Below are 19,340 nucleotides of genomic sequence, written 5' to 3' on the forward strand. Positions count from 1 at the left end.
AAAATTAGCTCTATCCTGGCTCAAACCAGGACAATCCTCAGATCCGCTCATGCTCTTCAGACAGGGCATCCCTTAAAACAGCATGAAAAAATAGTCTTCCAGCATCTCCTGGGCTTCTCTGTAGATGACTTTTGGCAGCAGGAGAAAGACATGTAGCTCAGGAGCAGAACTTGCACAGAGCAAACACTTTCTTCTGTGCTAAGGGTTCCTGATGGCAGGCTGAGGATAAAAAGGTAGCAATGCCTTAAACTCCATGTGATTCTGTACGAAACTGGCAGGATGAGAAAACCTTCTTTCAGCATTTGCCACAGGTGAAAGACCACACTCCTCATGGTTCAGCTGTGATGGGCGTTTTTCTCCCCACCTCAGCCTCCACCACCCATCCGTCTTGCTTCCCCTAATCCCCAGGCACTGTGCACCTCCCTTGCATTGGATGAGGGGAGAAGCAGGGGTTCTACAGAGGGACACTGAATGGTCTATCCAAGGTGGAAGCTCTGGTTAGCGTGAAAGGTTCAGTAAAGAAACCTGGTCCCTGAGCTGAGATCTCTTTGGAGCTTGTCTCTTAAGGGAACAGTGGTGAAAACCCTGTGTCTTGCAGCTGGGAAGAGCAGCCAAGGCTTGCCATCCCATTCCACTTCCCGCAGGGTTTGGACAGAGGGAGCAGAGCATCTGGATCCTTGGTTTATCCTGCTTTCCCAGATGGCTCCTTGTGTTCCTACCCCAGCCAAACCTCAGGAGGGAGGCAGCCTCCAGGGCTGTGCCCCACTCTCACCTGCAGCCTTTGGGCAAGTGTGGCTACTTGGCATTGCTGGACTATCAGTCCAGGCAGGTGTTGTCAACCATCCACCAGCACCTGCCTGGGCCCACAGGGTTGGCAGGTGGGTCTGGGCCTGGGGATGGGCACACAGAGGTGCTGGTGCATGCAGCTGAGCAGAGGGAATCCCAGGGTGGCAGGGGACTGTCCCAGAGTACCAGCGTGGGGGTAATTTGCCTTGTCTTTTGTGCCCCAGGTGCTGCTGCTTCTTTAAGAGGAAACGGAAGAAGACGGCTCAGCGTCACAAGTGACCGGTGCCTCCTGGGCCTTGCAGGAACCACCACGCCTGCTGCTCTTGCCCTGTCTCACTGGAAGGGGCTTCTCTTTAGGGGGGAGGATGAGGAATAGGAGGAAGAGAGGGGAAAAAAAAAAAAAAAAAAAGAAAAAGAAAAAGTGACTTTTTAAACCAAAAAAAAAGAGAAGAAAATATTCCAAAACAAATCACTCTGGGGTGGATCTGCTGACTAGTCTCCATCGTTCACTCCAAGCCTGAAGCTCCTTTTGGGACCAGGACTGTGGCTGGCTCAGGTCTTGGTCACCCTGGGAGGGGGGCTGGCTGGCTGACCCTCCTTCTCCATGTTTACGGTGAAGGCATTGTTCACGAAAACCTGAGGACTGTGCTTAGTTCCTGCTCACTTCCTGCCCATCCCTCCCCTGCGCTCTCTTCTCCTCCATCCTCCCTCCTTTGTTAAGCAAAGAAATTCCATGGGCTCAGCTAGCTGTCAAGAGGGCAGGAGGATGCAGTGCAGGCAAGAGAGCTGGGTGGGAGAAGGGCCCGAGTGCTGCCGCAATAAGAGACAGGTTCCCTTTTCAGCTCCTTGGGAACAGTTACACTGTAAAGTGCAAGCTGTGAGAAATTTGCAATCTACTGTTCCAGATAGGGTTTTGGGTTTTTTTCTGGCTCCCTTGACAACTCCCTCCTCTTGATGGTCACAGAGCAATGTGGATTGTTTTAAAGAAGCTGACGTCATTGCACTTTTTATTATTTTTAGCATTTACAGATGCACATTGTATCTGTGGATCTCTGCATGGGCACACGGTGCCAGCACAGTGGGGTGCAAAGGATGCCCTCGCGTGGGGATGTCAAGGACATCTCCATGACCCTCGTGCCAGTCTGAGGTTCCCGATGCCCACCTTGGGCCACACGCTGAGGAACGCATACTTGAATTTGCAATCACCCTTTCTAGCTGCCGGTGAATGTCCCTACCATGGTTTCCTACACCCTGCCTGACCCACCTGGCCAGTGTCGGCTGGAGGGGGCGGTGTCAGCTTCGCTGGGCCAGAGGAGTTTGTGCTGACTGGAGAGGTAGATCTTGGCTGAGGTGACTGGGAGGCAGCTCCTTCCCAAAGCAGAGGCATTGAGGTGTGGGCAGCCAAGCAGCCTTCTTGAATCCCTCCCATGAGGAGGTTGTGAACACAGACCTTCTGCAAAAAATCATTAGCAAGAGAGAGAATCTTCCCCAGCAGGAGAGAGAATCCTTCACTGCCTTAAAACTGATTTCATCTCCAGATGGTCAGATAGATTTGACTGGAATAGCTTTCACATCCTCTTTGCAAGCATAGGTCTGGGGCACCTGAGATGCTGTCCCACCCCACAGGAGAAGCCACGTTTCTCATGTACAGCTTTTGAGCTGAACCAATGGCTGACAAAGGGCTTGGGGTGCTTTGCACATGTGTAGAAAAACAAACAAACAATCTTGCATCCTGCTGCAACGTTTCCAAACTCAGAAGTGGCCAAGATGACCCAGAGGTTACTGCAGATGTGGCAGGGCCATGGGAGAACTTGAGGAGCTTAGGGGGAGGTTCTAAGTTTCTTGTGCTTTGTCTTTCCATGTGTCTTTCCTAATCTGATGAGGTAGGGACTGTTCACTTGAGGGACTTCAGTTGTCATAAACTCTGGCCTAGCTCACCCCAAAAGTCCCAGAGAGCATGAAGGGAGGAAAGGAAGAGACTAGATCTCATTATCTTTTATTTCTTTTAATGATGATCTACATAGTTTGGAGTTCATGGAGTGGAATTTGTGGGAGGTTTGGCTCCCATGGCTGGACAGAAGCAGGCTTAGTGGGCAGGAGATCATCCTGGGCAGTGAGCTTCTGGGCTTGCTCTTTGTCCATCCCTAAAGCAGGCAGATGCTGGTGCAGTGCCAGGGTGGAAAAGCCTTGCTTCCTTGTAGGGCTCCCCATAGGGCATCTCTTCACCATTCTCTGCGTTCTCTCCATGCCTTATCCTGAGGAGTGCATCTTGGAGGCACAGAGATCTTGGCTCATGTGTCCACCTTCCTGTTCTGCAGAGTGCTTTCCTTGAGCTGCACCTTTGGCCAGGGTGGGAAGGGCACCATTCATGTCCCACTGCCCTCTCATCCCCTCCTGCCAGAGGGAGGACAAGGACTGTGACTGCCTTCCACTCTTTCTCAACTCCTCTGCTGCCAGTGGCTTCCAGAAGCCCAGTCTGCTGTAGGAAACCATGGTTTGGCGTCTTGGGAGGGGGGCGAGAAGGGGCACAGGTGCTCCCTGGGGAGCTGCAGATGGAGCCGGGCCCTGAGACACTTCTGCTGCTGCCCTCCCAAGCCCCACTAAGTGCCTGTCACCAGAACTCGATTCCTTCTGCATCTCCTGCGATGTTTGGTCATTCCTTGCTGCCTCCAGTCAAGGAGCAGCTTGTAGTTGCAGCATATGTAAGTGTTTGCAGGGCAAGGGAGGGAGGGTGGGGGGGAAGGGGCCATCTCAAGAGGTTTTGTTCTTAAATGTTTTTTTTTGTTGTTGTTGTTGCTTTTTTTTTGGGGGGGGGGGTTGGCTTTTTTATTGTTGTTGGGTTTTTTTGGTTGTTTTGTTTTGTTTTGGGGTTTTTTGTTGTTGTTGTTTTTAAAGTGAATGTATTTGATTGTTTAGAAACTTTTCCTGACCTTGTTTTTAAGTGGGTTGGTTTGAAAGCTATTTCAGAGTGACCCACTGCCGCTTCTTTCTGGAGATACGATGTTCTTTTAATCCTACAATAATGTGTTTGTAGGGGAGGACTGTCCCCCCACAGCATGCTGGTAATGCTCACTTATACCAAGCCCTCTTGCACTATAATCGTACGTTGGACTCTCCAAAAGGGCAAAGATGTGGGGTGGCTTTTTTTTAGACCAAAAAAAAAAAAAAAAAAAAAAAAAAAAAAAAAAAAAAAGCAGGTTAACAGCAAGTTCTGTGCTTGAGGAAGCCACTCTCCCCAGGGACCTGAGAGGTGACAAGGAGACACGAGCCAGACCAAGCCATCCATGCTGTGGCAGAAGCAGGGCATTCAGCCCACCTGGGCAAGCTCTCCTCTCCTCACAGAAGCTGTTGGCAGCTGGGAGACCCCCAGGGTGTGATGGGAGGGTGCTGTGGCACTCAGCCACTGTGCTGGCCTCCCCTGTTGAGCTCTCCCACGGTGCAGCCCACAACGTTGCGATGCAGTCTTCTGAGGTATCAAGTGAGATGATTATTATTTTTTTTTCAATAAAACATTGCACTGCTGCATTGTTCTCCACGAACAGATCTCTTTATTACCTGACAATGGCACATGTGCTTCCTATTCCTTTGCTTCTCTTGGGCACTGTTGCTAGCCCTCCTCTCATGTGAGGAGCTGCAAGCCCTCCTTTGAGGAGGCAATGCAGTGTGGGATCTTATGGTCCCTTATGGTCTGTTATGGTGACCTTTTCACCACTTTGTCCTTTACAGCCCCACAGAGCTTAGGCCAAAGCATGGTGTCCCCGGTTGCTCTTGTTGTGCCTCCACATTCCCACTTTAGCATCCTGGGTAGCGGAATGGCTAAACCATTGGTTACTCGGAACACAAAGATGTCAACCAACCCAAAATGTGCTGTTGTTTGGTCTCCCGTGTCTTTGACTCTAACCTACAGCATGTACATCTATGGGGAGAGCAGGTCCAATACATACTCTTGCTCTTAGAAATTGACACCAGGGTCTTTGCAGGGATGCTTTTTCACCTTCAGTTTCACAGCCTCTAAACCTAGTATTTTTAACATGAACTTTCATTTTCCATTCCCAAATTTAGTCTTGGGACACATGTTTCCAAGAACATGTGGAGAAGAAAGACAAACCTTGAGCTTTTATTTCTGTGGCCTTTGGAAACACTCATCTTCAACCAGAGAGCACCGTTAAAAGTTTGTATGCTAGGTGATCAAGACTGACCCAGATCTATTTGCGCAAACATTTTAATAAAAAGTATTTAAGAGAAATTTGGCCCTCTGATGAAGATCATTCAGTTTTATCACATGACCTCTCCTGCTCTTCAGTCTTGCCCAGGTAAAAGTAGAGTGGGCCAAGTGAGAGCAGCTCCTCTCTCCATCGTACCTCTGCAAGGGCTGCCTCAGGACAAGGCTCCAGCTTGCAGTGGGGCTGAGTGCAGTATTAGGGGCAAGGCTGTGTCCTCCCCCTCTGCTGTGGTGAGACCCCCCCCCCCCTCGCCCCCTGCAGTGCCTTGTCCAGTTTTGGGGTCCCCAACATAAGGACATGTTGGAGCCAGACCATTCTTCAACTTTCACCTACCCAGACTTTTTCCCTTTGAACTGGTTAAACAAATGCTTCAAAGACGGCAGAGAAACGTCTTTTGTGTACCTCTGAGGAATAAGCACACTGAAGGTCTCATACTGGTTTCAGAGCTGAGTAGTTTCCTCGGCTGAGGCCAGAATTGAATAACTTGTGAACTAAAAAGACTCCCCCTTGGGGAGGAGAGAGGGAAATCTCCCAGAACGGGGAGTTGTGAGGTCTCCGTTCTGCTCAGTTCATGTTGAAGTGTCGCTGAATGCAATCCAAGAGCAGATCCCCACTTGCCAGGCATGAAGTTCAGCGACACAGACCTCTTGGGCTTTGCATGGTGTGTAAAAAGAATGAGAGAACAGTTGGCATTTCTGCATGGTCAGAGGCTCCTGTTAAAAATTATGTATTCTGTGGCATTCTCTTGCTTCAGCCTTGGACATTACCCTGGACATTCAGTGCCAGGTAGTTCTGCTTCTCCTGTCCACAACCCCGTAGCTTTTTTCTTTATTTTCTTCTGAGCAGTACAGATGGTTTTCTTGGTTGGTTTTTTTTTCCCTCCTCCCACCCCAAACCGAAGTGTTCAGTGCACTGGCAATAGGGGCAGATGGAGCAGTTGGAAGGTCATTATGGATTGGGGTCCTTCCCCTCGATGGACACCTCTTATTCTTGTATCTTACCCCAGCCACACGGTGTTTCTCTGTCTGCTGTCCCAGTGATGTGGGACTTTGCAGGGTCAGGCGGTGCAGGAGCAAGCAGACAGGCAGGCTTGCTGCAGAGCTAGCGATGGGACAGTCACATAGCCTGGGATTCGGGGTTATATTTGTTTGGGCGAGCACTGATGCAGTCTGTAAGATGAGCCGTAGGCTTCCGCGAGTATCTTTATCCTCACAGCAAGTGTTTGAAGCCGGGAATCCCTTTTGTCTTTATTATCGGGGTAAGGAACCGAAGCCCGTGGGGTAAAAACGCTGGTTGGGACCTGGGCCCGGATCGCAATGAGAGGCCGGGATTGGTGGGAGAGGGAAGGGGCGGAGGGAATGGGCAGGGCGGGATTGGCTGGGCCGGGGATGCTGCGGGTGGCGATTGGCTGCGGCGTCGGGAGGGGCGGGGCGGGATCTATAGTTGGGCAAGCGGGCAGTACCGAGTGTTGGTGCTGCGGTCCCGGGAGCGGGGTTGTGCGGGGCCGGGAACGCTTTAGGCAGCGCCGGCGGCCGCGGGAGCCGCTGCTGGGACGGGCGGGAGCGGGGCGCGTCCTGCCGGCTGCTCCCTGCTGGGGCCGGGCCGCGGCGGTTCCGTGAGCTCGTCCGGACCGAGGGGCACCCGGGGTCGCAGGAGCGGCAAGGGGCACTGGCGGGCAGAACCGGTAAGCGGGGCTCGAGTTGAGGGTTCTTGTTCTCTGGAATCATTAAGCACACCGTGTAAAACAGTGGCTAAAGTACAATAAAGTGCACAGAAAGGCAGTCAAGGTTTGGTGGGGCGGGCGCTGCCCCCTCCCCTGTCCCCATCACTCGGGGCTGCGGGCGGTGCCTCCCCCTTCCCCGGGGGCTGCTGCGGTGTCCCGGCCCTGGCTGGATGCTGGGGGAACAGACCCGGCTCAGCGTTCCCGGCACAGCCAAGTGCTGCGTGTCCAGCGCTGGGCCCTGGAGCCCCGGGGCTGCCTGGCTGGGGGGCTGCCCCGTGAGGCCCCCGGGGCAGAGCCGGGAGCAGCTTCGTCTGGAGGCAGTGGGCAGGAGCGGAGCTGGGGCCGGAGCTGGGAGAAACCTGTTGGGGGTGGAGCTGGAATAAAACCTGTGAGGGGAGAATAGTCCTGGGTCTGGAATAAGTGTTGTGAGGCTTGGTTAGAACTGGAATAAACACTGCAGGGCAGTAGCTGGAGCTGAGAGAGATTCCGGGGCTGTAGTAAAGACTGTGGGACTGCGGCAAGAGCTGGAAGGCTGGAGCTGAAACCCACGGCGTGGGAATGGGGCTGACATGGCACAGCGCTGGGACTGAAACACGGCATGGCTGGAGCTGAGACACCTCAGAGCTGGAATGGAAGGTGCAAGGCAGGAGCTGGAATCAAGGGTGTGGGGAGGGGGCTAGAGATGAAATAAATGCTGTTGGGCTGGAGCTGAAGGAATGGAGAGCTGGAGCTGAAAGACCCTGTGGGGCAGCGGCTGAAACACCGACTGTGGGGTTGGACAAACACTCCGTGGGGCTGACCCCGGCCCCGCTTGCTGCATGTCCCCGGTGCCAGGAACGGGCCCCTTACCCCCAGCCTCCTGAGTTGCTCCAGAGGCTGAGAGCAGAGAAGAAGGGGCGAGGGCTCGAGGGACAGAGCTGATCACCGATGGGTAATCCTGGTGATTTCAGGCTCGACCCACCACAGAATCATAGGAGTTGTCCGTTGTTCCATTTTCTCACCTCGCTGGTGATTTTAAATGTGGAATTTTGTGTATCGCTGCAGTGTCACAATCGGGCTGTTAAGTGGCAGCTTCCCGCAGAGACATTTGGGGAATAAAGAAACTTGTTGGGGTTGTGGGGGTTTTGTTTGTTTGTTTGTTTTTGTTTTGGTGTTTTTGTTTGTTTGGGTTTTTTTGTTTGGTGTTTTGTTTTTTTTTTTATGATTTTCACGTAGATTAAGTCTGAGCAGTGCCATAGACCTCCAGTTTTGTGTGCTGTTCTGGGTTGTGCCCCTCAGGAGAAAAGGAACTATTGCTGCCCAGCTTGTCTTCGTGCAGCCCCTGAGCACGCAGTGTCCTGGCTGAGTCCCCTCCGTGTCAGAGCCCCGCAGCAGCCCCGGCCATGAGCAGCCGGGCCGGGCACTCGTGCACTAATGACAGTATTAATTCTCATGATGCTCAGTATAAAATGGGTCCCAAAATAATTCACTGGTGGCTTCTCTGGCTGGCTTGGGGTCTGATTGTTATTGTGTCTCCTGCTGTGCTGCCAGTTGCTACTGCTGCTTAAATCCCTTCACTGGAAAAGAACAGAATTTGTGGAGACAGGTAGCTTTCTGCCTTGCTACGGAGGACTGGGTTGGCTGCTCTTGGGACCCTGGGCTTGGGCATCGCTATCTGCTGCCATGTCCAGTGTGGGACTTTTTGTTGTTGTTGAGCCTGACTACCAACTGAGGAGCCCAAGTTCCATGTTTACTTATGTTACAGATCTTTAATTCACTCTCACTATTCCTATTTCATGAAATCCGTGCTACTGTTTTTTTAAACCTCTTGAGTCTGATTGTTGCTTATTGATTGGGGGTGTTGGGCAAAGCGCAAAAATCCCTCCCTGCAAGACCTTAAGTTTAAAGCCTGTTTAAAGCAGTTTAAAGAAGGAGCTACAGCCATGGACAGTATAGGACAGCCTGCAGGAGAGGTGGCCAAGGGCTCTGGACCCAACAGGACAGAGAGCTTTGTCCCCTCAGACATGGCAGCTGCCTCCACCACCAAGGAGTCATTTTGTCTTGAGGCTCTGGACTTCCTTTTCCTTTCCTGGGGAGGTCAGGATGTGTTAGAGATTATTTTTATGACTCCTTTTCATACCTCCTTGTCCCCAGGAAGAGTCCTGACCTACAAGTGAGGGATGGGCTATGGGGGTCCTGGAGGGGATTTGGGGTCCTGGAGGGAGGAGTCTGGGGGTCTGTGGAGGGATGGGGGGGTCTAGGGTCTCATTTAGGGTCTTGGGGGTATCCATGGTCAGATTTTGGGGGGGCTATGGGGGTCGTCAGGGGGTCTGGGGTCCCATTTGGGAGTCCTGTGTTGGGATTTGGGGGTCTTGGGGGGGGTCTGGGGGTCCCATTTGGGGGGAACCAGGGGGTCGTGGGGCAGTCAGGGGGTCCCCAAACCCCCTCCAGGACCCCAAAATGGGACCCAGACCCCCCTAGGATCCTCAAAGCCCCCCCATGACCCCAAATCCTCCCCAGCGACCCCAAATCCCTCCCCAGGACCCCCATTGAGACCCCAGACCCCTGAGTCCCTCCAAAATGAGACCCCAGACCCCCCTAAGTCCCCTAAATGAGTCTGGGGTCTCATTTAGGGTCGTGGGGGGGTCCAGGATCCAATTGTGAGGGGGATATGAGGGTCCTCAGGGGGTCTGGGGTCCTATTTTGCCCAAGATCACTGTTTTATTCCCCACAATTTGCCTGCTTGGCCCAAATTTACCTTTTTAACATTAAAAACTTGACTTGTTTTACCCCATCACACCCCAAATTTTCCCAGTTTGCCCCAAACCATTGCTTTTTAACCCCCAAATTTCCATGTTGCACACAGATTTACCATTTTAACCCTCAAAAAAGGTCTCGTTTTGGTGTTCCCCCCCCAAGTTTTGCCTGAAATCGCCACTTTTTGCTCCAAAATTTTGTTGATTGCAGGGATCGCCTGATTTTGCCCCAGATCTGATGCTTTCCTACCAAAAACCACCATTTTCCCCCAAATCCCTATCCCCGCGGTTAAGTAATCCCGGGGGGGGGGGGGGCTAAAGGCTCATTAACGTCTCATTGATATGCATGAGGTGCTCATTAACATGCTAATGACGCTAATTAAGGCAATACACATTCGAGTACAAGGCAATGCACATTCAAGTACAAGGCAACACAAGTACAACAGTTCAAGGCAATGCACATTCAAGTACAAGGCAATGCACATTCGAGTACCAGGACTACAAGGCTTCTGTGACTGGTTTCTTCTTCCTGAAAGGCTGGTTCTTTGACCTAATTCTGAGGTCATTATCTCCATCAGTTAGGGTAAGGCTTTAAAAACTCTTCAATTTAAAAGACTCTTCATGTTCAGACATGCTTTGGCTTGCAGTTACAGACAAACTGGGAGAAGAACTTGTTTATTCAGTCACGTGTAATTACAAATTGTATAAGTAAACATTATTTTGCTCAGTGTTCATCATCAGCAAAAAAACCCCTGTGTATAAGTAGTAGATGACATCACTACAAAAATATTCATCAAATCCAGCTGTACTAAAACAAGGGAGCAGCTCTTAAAACAAGGTTTATAACAGCAAAAAAAGAGTATAGAGAACATGGTAAGGATTCTGTGATTTGTTGTCACAAGAGATTTTTCTGGGTAGGGTCAGGAGATCTGAAAAGATAAAAGACATTCATGGACAAGGTCATTAACACCTGCAGACGGGATAGACAGGAATAACTATTTAGCATCCTGACCTCAGTAATTGTGGTTGTTGGTTAAGTAAAAGGAAGCTGCACCTCAAAGTGAGCAAATTTAGATGTTCTTCCTAAAATTTGCAGCTCCTATTGGAGATTTAAATACTGGGCTAACTAAAATGGATCAACAGTAGGACTCTAGTTTTGTCCCAGCTATCGCAAATTAATTTTCCTTTTTTTTTTCCATCTTCTCTTACAACAAATTAATGTGAGTTTATTTTCAGCTCTGCATCCTACCGCAGTTTTGGCCAGATGATGAAACAGACTCTTAAAAAAAATGTACACATAGCTTTACGTCTCTCACTGTGCATATTCACTTCATCTGTCTTGCCTGGTAACCTTCAGTGGTGGTTCTGACTCAGTGTACTTTTGGGAATTCTGAGGTGTAACTTGACTGTGGAGAATTATGCATCGTAGTAGAGATGGAGCTTTCTCCCATCCAGGACACACTTTTTGATTTGAGGATATTTTTGGAGCATCCTTAGACATTTCTAGAAAACTATGCTAGAAGGAAAAGTTGATAGGTTGAATAATTCTAAGCCTGTGTATAATAAGGATGTAAACTTGAGAGGACCTTTTTTTTTTTTTTATATAGGTGTAGTGAGACAGGACCAGGTGCCCTGAGTTATTGATGAGTGGGTGTGGGTTCACCTGTGTCTGGCCTCCCTCCTGAGCATGTGCAGGAGCAGGGGGCCAATAAGAGAGCAGCTGACACCCACGGAGAGAGCTCTCACTCCTCAGTGAGGATGGAGAAGCCCACAGCTCGAGGAGCCCCAGGAGCAGGCAAGAAGGGGTAGATCCCGAGGCCTCAGGAACAGCCCTAGGACATCGTCCAGGAATGGGCTAAACCCCGAGGCCTCAGGAGCAGCCCTAGGAGCAAGAAGGGCTCCTCCCGCTACATATAGGTGTTCTTCCAAGTGTTAGAGGAATTCCAAGCACATAGCTGAGGGGAAAAATGGAATGGAATCCCTAAACCCTGCATTATTTTTATCACAAATTGAGTAGTGCCTTCTAGCTGTGGAAACTGTTAAGCAAGCCCTGCCATCTTCTACTCCTCCCCTTATAAAACTGCGTTGTGTTATTCAGCAAGTTGATTGTTGGCAAAAATAGAAGCCCTTATCTGCTCGGTGACGCTGATTTAAAGGCTGTATCTATACATCACGAGAGCAGAATAGGACTTTGACAGTTTCCTAGAAGGAAGTATGAATGACTGCTGATACTTGTTGCTAGTAAAAATGCTTATGCTAGAAGTGAGTGTGAGAAAATAGCAGTTTCCTGCTTCTTTTTTTTTTTTCTTGCAAAGTTGCCGATTGGTTTACAGTACACACCTACATTTTTACTAACATCCTTACTAAGGTGTAAATGCCATTTGATGACCATACCTGATTTTGCTTACTTGTCTTCGCTGTTCAGTGAGTTATTGTATTTGTTTACTGAAGAGATGCAGAGATTGTAAGGCATTGCTGCCTTATTAATGTAGTTTGGTAAAGGTCAGTCACAGCTCTCTCAAAACCTCAAACTTCATCTTGTTTTTGCTGAGAAAATCTTAACAGGATTGCCACGAAATAATTATTTGCTTTTCCCACCAGAGGGCAGCAAAGCTTGGAGATTTTGGGCTTGCACGGCTGTACAGCTCAGAAGAAAGGTAAGATAAATATACTGTGAAACAGGACACAGAAATTTAATCTTTTTGCATAAGTATTTTAAGGGCCAGAAGACTGTTTTGTTTAAGAGCAGGAGTTTTACTGTAATACCAATATTGCCTTAGGAAAAAGAATTTCTTGTTGTCTTACACTGCAAAACTGTCTTTGTGAAAGTGTATTGCTCTTCCATGTGTTCTGTATAAATGACTGTAGAGACTGACCACATATAGATTGAAAATGAAGAGTAGCAGATCGGAAGTAGGTTGCATCAAAATGCAAGTTTATGCCATTAATTTCTTGTCCTGTAACTCTAAAGTGTGTATTTCCTGTTGGTAGATGTAGCAAAAGCTTATTTAAAGGAAGTGAAAGTTTTTTTGCTGACACAAATTAGTATAGAGTTTCTTTTTCAAAAAGCATTACTTTTGTGTAAGATCTAACCTTACATTTGAAGGGGTTTATTGTATTGACTTGACACAAAGAAGTCATAACTGAAGTAAAAAGGTTTTCTTGTGGTTGGTTTTCCCCCTAGGCTTTACTGAGAATTTTTTCCCCCTTTGTCTTCAGAGTCAAGTAAATTCTCAGTCAAAAGGGCTGTCTCAGCCATTTGGTATATCAGCTTTTTATTTATTTCAGCAGCCCACGATGCAAATTCAACTTCATAGCAGATGTGGTGGAAAAGATTGCACCTGCAGTTGTGCACATTGAACTTTTCCTCAGGCATCCACTCTTCGGTCGAAACGTTCTACTTTCCAGTGGATCTGGGTTTATTATGTCTGATTCTGGTTCAATTGTGACCAATGCCACCGTGGTATCAAGCACTAATGCTGTATCGGGGAGACAGCAATTGAAAGTTCAGCTACAAAATGGAGATACCTATGAAGCAACTATCAGAGACATTGACAAGAAATCTGACATTGCAATAATAAAGATTCACCCTAAGAAAAAACTACCAGTATTGTTACTTTGACACTCAGTGGATCTGAAGCCAGGAGAATTTGTGGTGGCAATTGGAAGCCCGTTTGCCTTCCAGAGTACTGTGACAACAGGTATTGTCAGCACTGCTCAGCGAGATGGCAAAGAACTGGGCATGAGGGACTCAGATATGGATTATGTTCAGACAGATGCTATTATCGATTATGGCAACTTTGGAGGACCTCGAGTTAACCTGGGTGGTGAAGTTATTGGGATTAACACCTTGAAGGTCACAGCTGGAATTTCTGTTGCTGTTCCTTCAGACAGCATCACTCAGTTTTTCAAGTCAAATAATTTGACTCCCCTGTGTAAGGTAATCACCCTGCACACACTGACCTTACTTTAAGAAGTTCAGTGTTTCTGCTTCACCCCTCCCAGGCACCATTCACAAGAATGCTTTGAAAAATGTAACCAACAATGTCTGAATAGTACTGCAGGTACTGGTGATGGAAAACTGGCTAGCCCAGATATAGAGAGCTAATTAATTTTTAAGTCATTAGCTCACAATGCCAGTTAAGAAAGATACACCAAATGGCTGAGACAGCCCTTTTGACTGAGAATTTACTTGAGTCTGAAGACAAAGGGGGGGAAGAATTCTCAGTAAAGCCTAAGGGGAAAGGCAAGATCCAACCACTAGAAAACCTTAATGTATTTTACTTCAGTTATGACTTCTTTGTGTCAAGCCAATACAATAAAGTTTTGCAGTTATATGCAGTGTAAGACAACAAGAAATTCTTTTTCCTAAGGCAATATTGGTATTACAGTACAACACCTGCTTTAAAACAGTCTTCTGGCCCTTATAATACTTATGCAAAAAGATTAAATTTCTGTGTCCTCTTTCACAGTATATTTATCTTACCTTTCTTCTGAGCTGTACAGCCGTGCAAGCCCAAAATCTCCAAGCTTTGCTGCCCTCTGGTGGGAAAAGCAAATAATTATTTCGTGGCAATGCTGTTTTTTCTCCCCACAAACAAGATGAAGTTTGAGGTTTTGAGAGAGCTGTGACTGACCTTTACCAAACTACATTAATAAGGCAGCAATGCCTTACAATCTCTGCATCTCTTCAGTAAACAAATACAATAACTCACTGAACGGCGAAGACAAGTAAGCAAAATCAGGTATGGTCATCAAATGGCATTTACACCTTAGTAAGGAAGTTATTGAAAATGTAATAGTGTACTGTAAAGCATTCCAATTGGCAACTTTGCAAGAAAAATAAATGAAGCAGGAAACTGCTATTTTCTCACACTCACTTCTAGCATAAGCATTTTTACTAGCAACAAGTATCAGCAGTCATTCATACTTCATACTTCCTTCTAGGAAACTGTCAAAGTCCTATTCTGCTCTCGTGATGTATAGATACAGCCTTTAAATCAGCGTCACCGAGCAGATAAGGGCTTCTATTTTTGCCAACAATCAACTTGCTGAATAACACAACGCAGTTTTATAAGGGGAGGAGTAGAAGATGGCAGGGCTTGCTTAACAGTTTCCACAGCTAAAAGGCACTACTCAATTTGCGATAAAAAAAATGCAGGGTTTAGGGATTCCATTCCATTTTTCCCCTCAGCTATGTGCTTGGAATTCCCCTAACACTTGGAAGAACACCTATATGTAGCGGGAGGAGCCCTTCTTGCTCCTAGGGCTGCTCCTGAGGCCTCGGGGTTTAGCCCATTCCTGGACGATGTCCTAGGGCTGTTCCTGAGGCCTCGGGATCTACCCCTTCTTGCCTGCTCCTGGGGCTCCTCGAGCTGTGGGCTTCTCCATCCTCACTGAGGAGTGAGAGCCCTCTCCGTGGGTGTCAGCTGCTCTCTTATTGGCCCCCTGCTCCTGCACATGCTCAGGAGGGAGGCCAGACACAGGTGAACCCACACCCACTCATCAATAACTCAGGGCATCTGGTCCTGTCTCACTACACCTATAAAAAAAAAAAAAAAAGGTCCTCTCAAGTTTACATCCTTATTATACACAGGCTTAGAATTATTTAACCTATCAATATTTTTCTTCTAGCATAGTTTTCTAGAAATGTCTAAGGATGCTCCAAAAATATCCTCAAATCAAAAAGTGTGTCCTGGATGGGAGAAAGCTCCATCTCTACTACGATGCATAATTCTCCACAGTCAAGTTACACCTCAGAATTCCCAAAAGTACACAGAGTCAGAATCCACCACTGAAGGTTACCAGGCAAGACAGATGAAGTGAATATGCACAGTGAGAGACGTAAAGCTATGTGTACATTTTTTTTTAAGAGTCTGTTTCATCATCTGGCCAAAACTGCGGTAGGATGCAGAGCTGAAAATAAACTCACATTAATTTGTTGTAAGAGAAGATGGAAAAAAAAGGAAAATTAATTTGCGATAGCTGGGACAAAACTAGAGTCCTACTGTTGATCCATTTTAGTTAGCCCAGTATTTAAATCTCCAATAGGAGCTGCAAAAAAAGTTAGTTATATAAAAAAAAAGGGCTCTATATATAAAAAAAAAAAAAAAAAAAAAAAAGAGGGCTCTATATAAAGTGATCATGAATTGTTAATAAAGGACTTCACTTTAACCATATTGGTGACTACGGGTTGTCCTTAAGCCTCCGCGGATTTTCTACAAGGGAGGACACAGAGATGTCAGGAGAGGAAGGGGACAGCAAGGTGGGACAGGCAGGTGAAGGAGCAGAGCCTGCAGGGCAAGAGGCACAGGAGATGGGACAGCCCAGGAGAGGACTGTGCTGGAGATGAGAGAGGGAAAAGCTGTGGAAAAGCTGGAGGCACACTTGGCAGAACCAGGCTCTCCATGACTTTGCTGATGGCTCTTGTCTCTGTCCCTGATGGCCATGGGGAGACAAGTGGAGCTTCCAGCAGCACTGGGGCTCAGGGCCTCCTTGTCCATGTGCAGGAGGCTGGGAGGTGCCGTGCCATAGTCCTGCCCTTGCCATTGCCCATCTCTACATCACAGTGCTGCCAGGAGAAGAGCCCTGAGGGCTGAGGAAGACTTCACCATCACCAAAACTCTCTTCCAACAACTGGAAGCATCCTGGATCCAAGCACTGGCACCTCACTGACTGTGTCTTAGTGTGCCAGAGAAATGTTGGCGATGTCCGTCCTAGCCGAGCGATGCCTGGTGCAGAATGTCCTACAGACCACTGCCTTGTGCCATGCAAACTTACCCTCTGCTTGAAGCCCAAACCTAGGAGGGGTGGCATCCCAGGGAGGAGGCTCAAAGTGAACCATCTTCAAAAAGGTACAGTAAGAAACAGCTTCCAGGTAAAGCTTCAAGCTGGACTTTTAGATCATCCCATAGATCCCTCTCCTGAAGCGAATCCCCAGGGTTCTCCTCAAAAAAAACCCAAAGATTGGGATCTCACCCAAGAGATCCCAGAATTGTTGACAAAGAAGAGAAGCTGTAAAATTTCACTGTCTTCCAAAAGGTAGAGTGAGAAACAGCTTCCAGTGAAACCTTCAAGCTGGACTTTTAGGTCATCCCATAGCTCTCTCTCCTGAAACACTTTGGTAACACAGTAAAAAGAGCATCCTGCAGTCCTCTGAAGAATGCCCAGGGTTCTCCTCAAAGAAAACCAAAGATTGCTTTGAGGAAAACACCCAAGAGGTCCAAAGTTTGTTGACAAAGAAGAGAAGGTCTAAAATTTCACTATCTTCCGAAAGGTACAGTGAGAAACAGCTTCCAGGTAAAGCTTCAAGACTTTTTGGTCATCCCATAGACCCTTCTCCTGAAGTGCTTTGGCAACATGTTAAAAAGAGCATCCTGCAGTTCTCTTCAAAGAAAAACAAGGATTGCTTTGAGGAAAACACCCAAGAGATCCAATAATTGTTGACAGAGACCTCTAAAGCTTCACTCTCTTCCAAAAGGTCCAGTGAGAAACAGCTTTGATGAAAACACCACAGTGCAGTCATCATCATCCTGTACAAGAAGAAAGGAGAAAAGTCAAACTGCTCACACTACTGGGCTATAACTCTGCTCTCCCTTGCTGGAAAAATCCTTGGAAGAAGACTGTGGTTTTCCCTGGAGGTGAACTTTCCATGTGTCATCACCAGCAAAAAAAAAAAAAAGAAAAAAAAAAAGAAAATTAGCAGAAAGTGACTAATGGTGATGGCAGAGTCGTGCAGAGGAAGGTGGTGTTGCTGTCTGAAGTTGGACACAGTTTTCTTAGGATGGGGAAAAATCTTTGCCACGATGCTGGATATTTCCTGTTCTGCTGCTTTATTTCCAGCTGAGCTGTGTTGTTCCTGCAAACAATGCAGTCAAATGCATTTTTTTCCCCCATGCAAAATACATATTGATGTGAAGAAGGAGATTTGTCTGTAAGAGGCTGATGTGTGTGATTAAACATACTTGGTCTTCTTTGTAAGAAAGAGGTCATGCAAAAAAACCTTGGAATTTGGTGACCTTTGATGCTTTTCCTGCATCTGCAAGACATGTGTGTGTTGGGCCATGCTAAGAAGTGTTTGAAAAGACTTTTTCCTGAGGGTATTTCTGAGGGGAATAGGGCAGGCAGCCTGTTGGTGTTGGGCATCTGGGGCAGGGCTGGGCAGAAGGGTCTGAAGTCCTGTGCAACACGTCAGGGGAGAGTGGAGCACATTATTCCCACTTTTGGGACATGGTATAGTGGTGCTGGTTTCCCAGTTGGACTGGAGGATCCTAGAGTTTTTTTCCAGCCTTAATGATTCTGTGATTCTGTGATCCTGTCCACACAGGAGGCATTGGCCCAGCTCCAGAGTGAAAGCCATTTATTCCATCAGCTGCTGCACAGGGATGCTTTAATGACATTTTCCACAAACTCGGCTGAAAAACAAGTTTCCACGCTGGAAAAGATGAACAAGGAATCAAAGGCCTCTTTCCATTTGTTTGCCAGTCCCGATTGTTCGGACTTTTGGGACCCCACTCAGCAATACGGGAAAATGGCCACTTAGGGCTGGTAGATTCAAGGTTGGTGGTAAAACAGAAACCCGTAGGCGGATTGTTGGTGGTGCTGTGGGTAGGGTTCCATGTGAGGGTTAAGGCCAGCCCAAGTTTTCAGTGGTCCCTCTTTGTATTTGTTTGCCAGTCCCGATTGTTCGGACTTTTGGGACCCCACTCAGCAATACGGGAAAATGGCCGCTTAGGGCTGGTAGATTCAAGGTTGGTGGTAAAACAGAAACCCGTAGGCCGATTGTTGGTGGTGCTGTGGGTAGGGCTCCATGTGAGGTTTAAGGCCAGCCCAAGTTTTCAGTGGTCCCTCTTTGTATTTGTTTGCCAGTCCCGATTGTTCGGACTTTTGGGACCCCATTCAGCACTACCTGAAAATGGCTGCTTAGGACTGGTAGATTCAAGGTTGGTGGTAAAACAGAAACCAGTAGTCCTATTGTTGGTGGTGCCGTGGGTAGGGTTCCATGTGAGGGTTAAGTCCAGCCCAGGTTTTCAGTGGACAATCTTTGCATTTGTTTGCCAGTCCCGATTGTTCGGACTTTTGGGACCCATTCAGCACTACGGGAAAATGGCCACTTAGGGCTGGTAGATTCAAGGTTGGTGGCAAAAATGAAACCAGTAGGCGGATTTCTGGCGGTGCTGTGGGTAGGGCTCCATGTGAGGGTTAAGGCCAGCCCAGGTTTTCAGTGGTCACTCTTTGCATTTGTTTGCCAGTCCCGATTGTTCGGACTTTTGGGACCCATTCAGCACTACCTGAAAATGGCCGCTTAGGGCTGGTAGATTCAAGGTTGGTGGTAAAACAGAAACCCGTAGGCGGATTGTTGGTGGTGCTGTGAGTAGGGTTCCATGTGAGGGTTAAGGCCAGCCCAAGTTTTCAGTGCTCACTCTTTGCATTTGTTTGCCAGTCCCGATTGTTCGGACTTTTGGGACCCCACTCAGCACTAAAGGAACAAATCAGCTTAGATCTGGTAGATTCAAGGTTGGTGGTTAAACGGAAAACCGTAGGCCGATATCTGGTGGTGCTGTGGGAAGGCTTTGCTCACAGCCTTCCCTCAGTATTGGCCTGGAGAATATGAGACAATTGAATTTATTGTATACCAGAGTCCATACTGATTCTAATTCTATTATGAAGACACAAGTGTCTAAGCCCTATGATCATCTTGTACAAGCTACTGCACAATGGCGTGAAATCTCTTGAAGACAGCTCATTTGAAACTTACTCACATTAGCAACACAGATGAAACAAAATCATTTTGGTTGGAGAAGAGCTTTAAGATCATCGGGTCTACCCATAAAAGTACAGACAACACTGTCAGGCATAGCTAACAGATTTTCC

General features: G+C 47.8%; 1 protein-coding gene and 1 pseudogene across 2 annotated transcripts in view; both read left to right on the plus strand.

Moving 5' to 3' along the window:
- CSNK1G1 (casein kinase 1 gamma 1) overlaps positions 1-1,774 on the plus strand; it is a 111,289-nt gene extending 109,515 nt beyond the window's left edge. For both annotated transcript variants that reach the window (XM_030457107.1, XM_030457106.1), the window contains one exon: positions 1,011-1,774. In XM_030457107.1, coding sequence (XP_030312967.1) covers positions 1,011-1,065 — 55 coding nt within the window. In that variant the 3' untranslated portion in view covers positions 1,066-1,774. The remainder of the gene's footprint in view (positions 1-1,010) is intronic.
- Positions 1,775-6,902: 5,128 nt separating this feature from the next.
- On the plus strand, positions 6,903-13,440 carry LOC103528569 (annotated as a pseudogene).
- The last annotated feature ends 5,900 nt before the right edge of the window (positions 13,441-19,340 follow it).

Source organism: Calypte anna, chromosome 10, assembly GCF_003957555.1.
Source record: "Calypte anna isolate BGI_N300 chromosome 10, bCalAnn1_v1.p, whole genome shotgun sequence".
In the NCBI taxonomy this organism is placed as follows: Eukaryota; Metazoa; Chordata; class Aves; order Apodiformes; family Trochilidae; genus Calypte; species Calypte anna.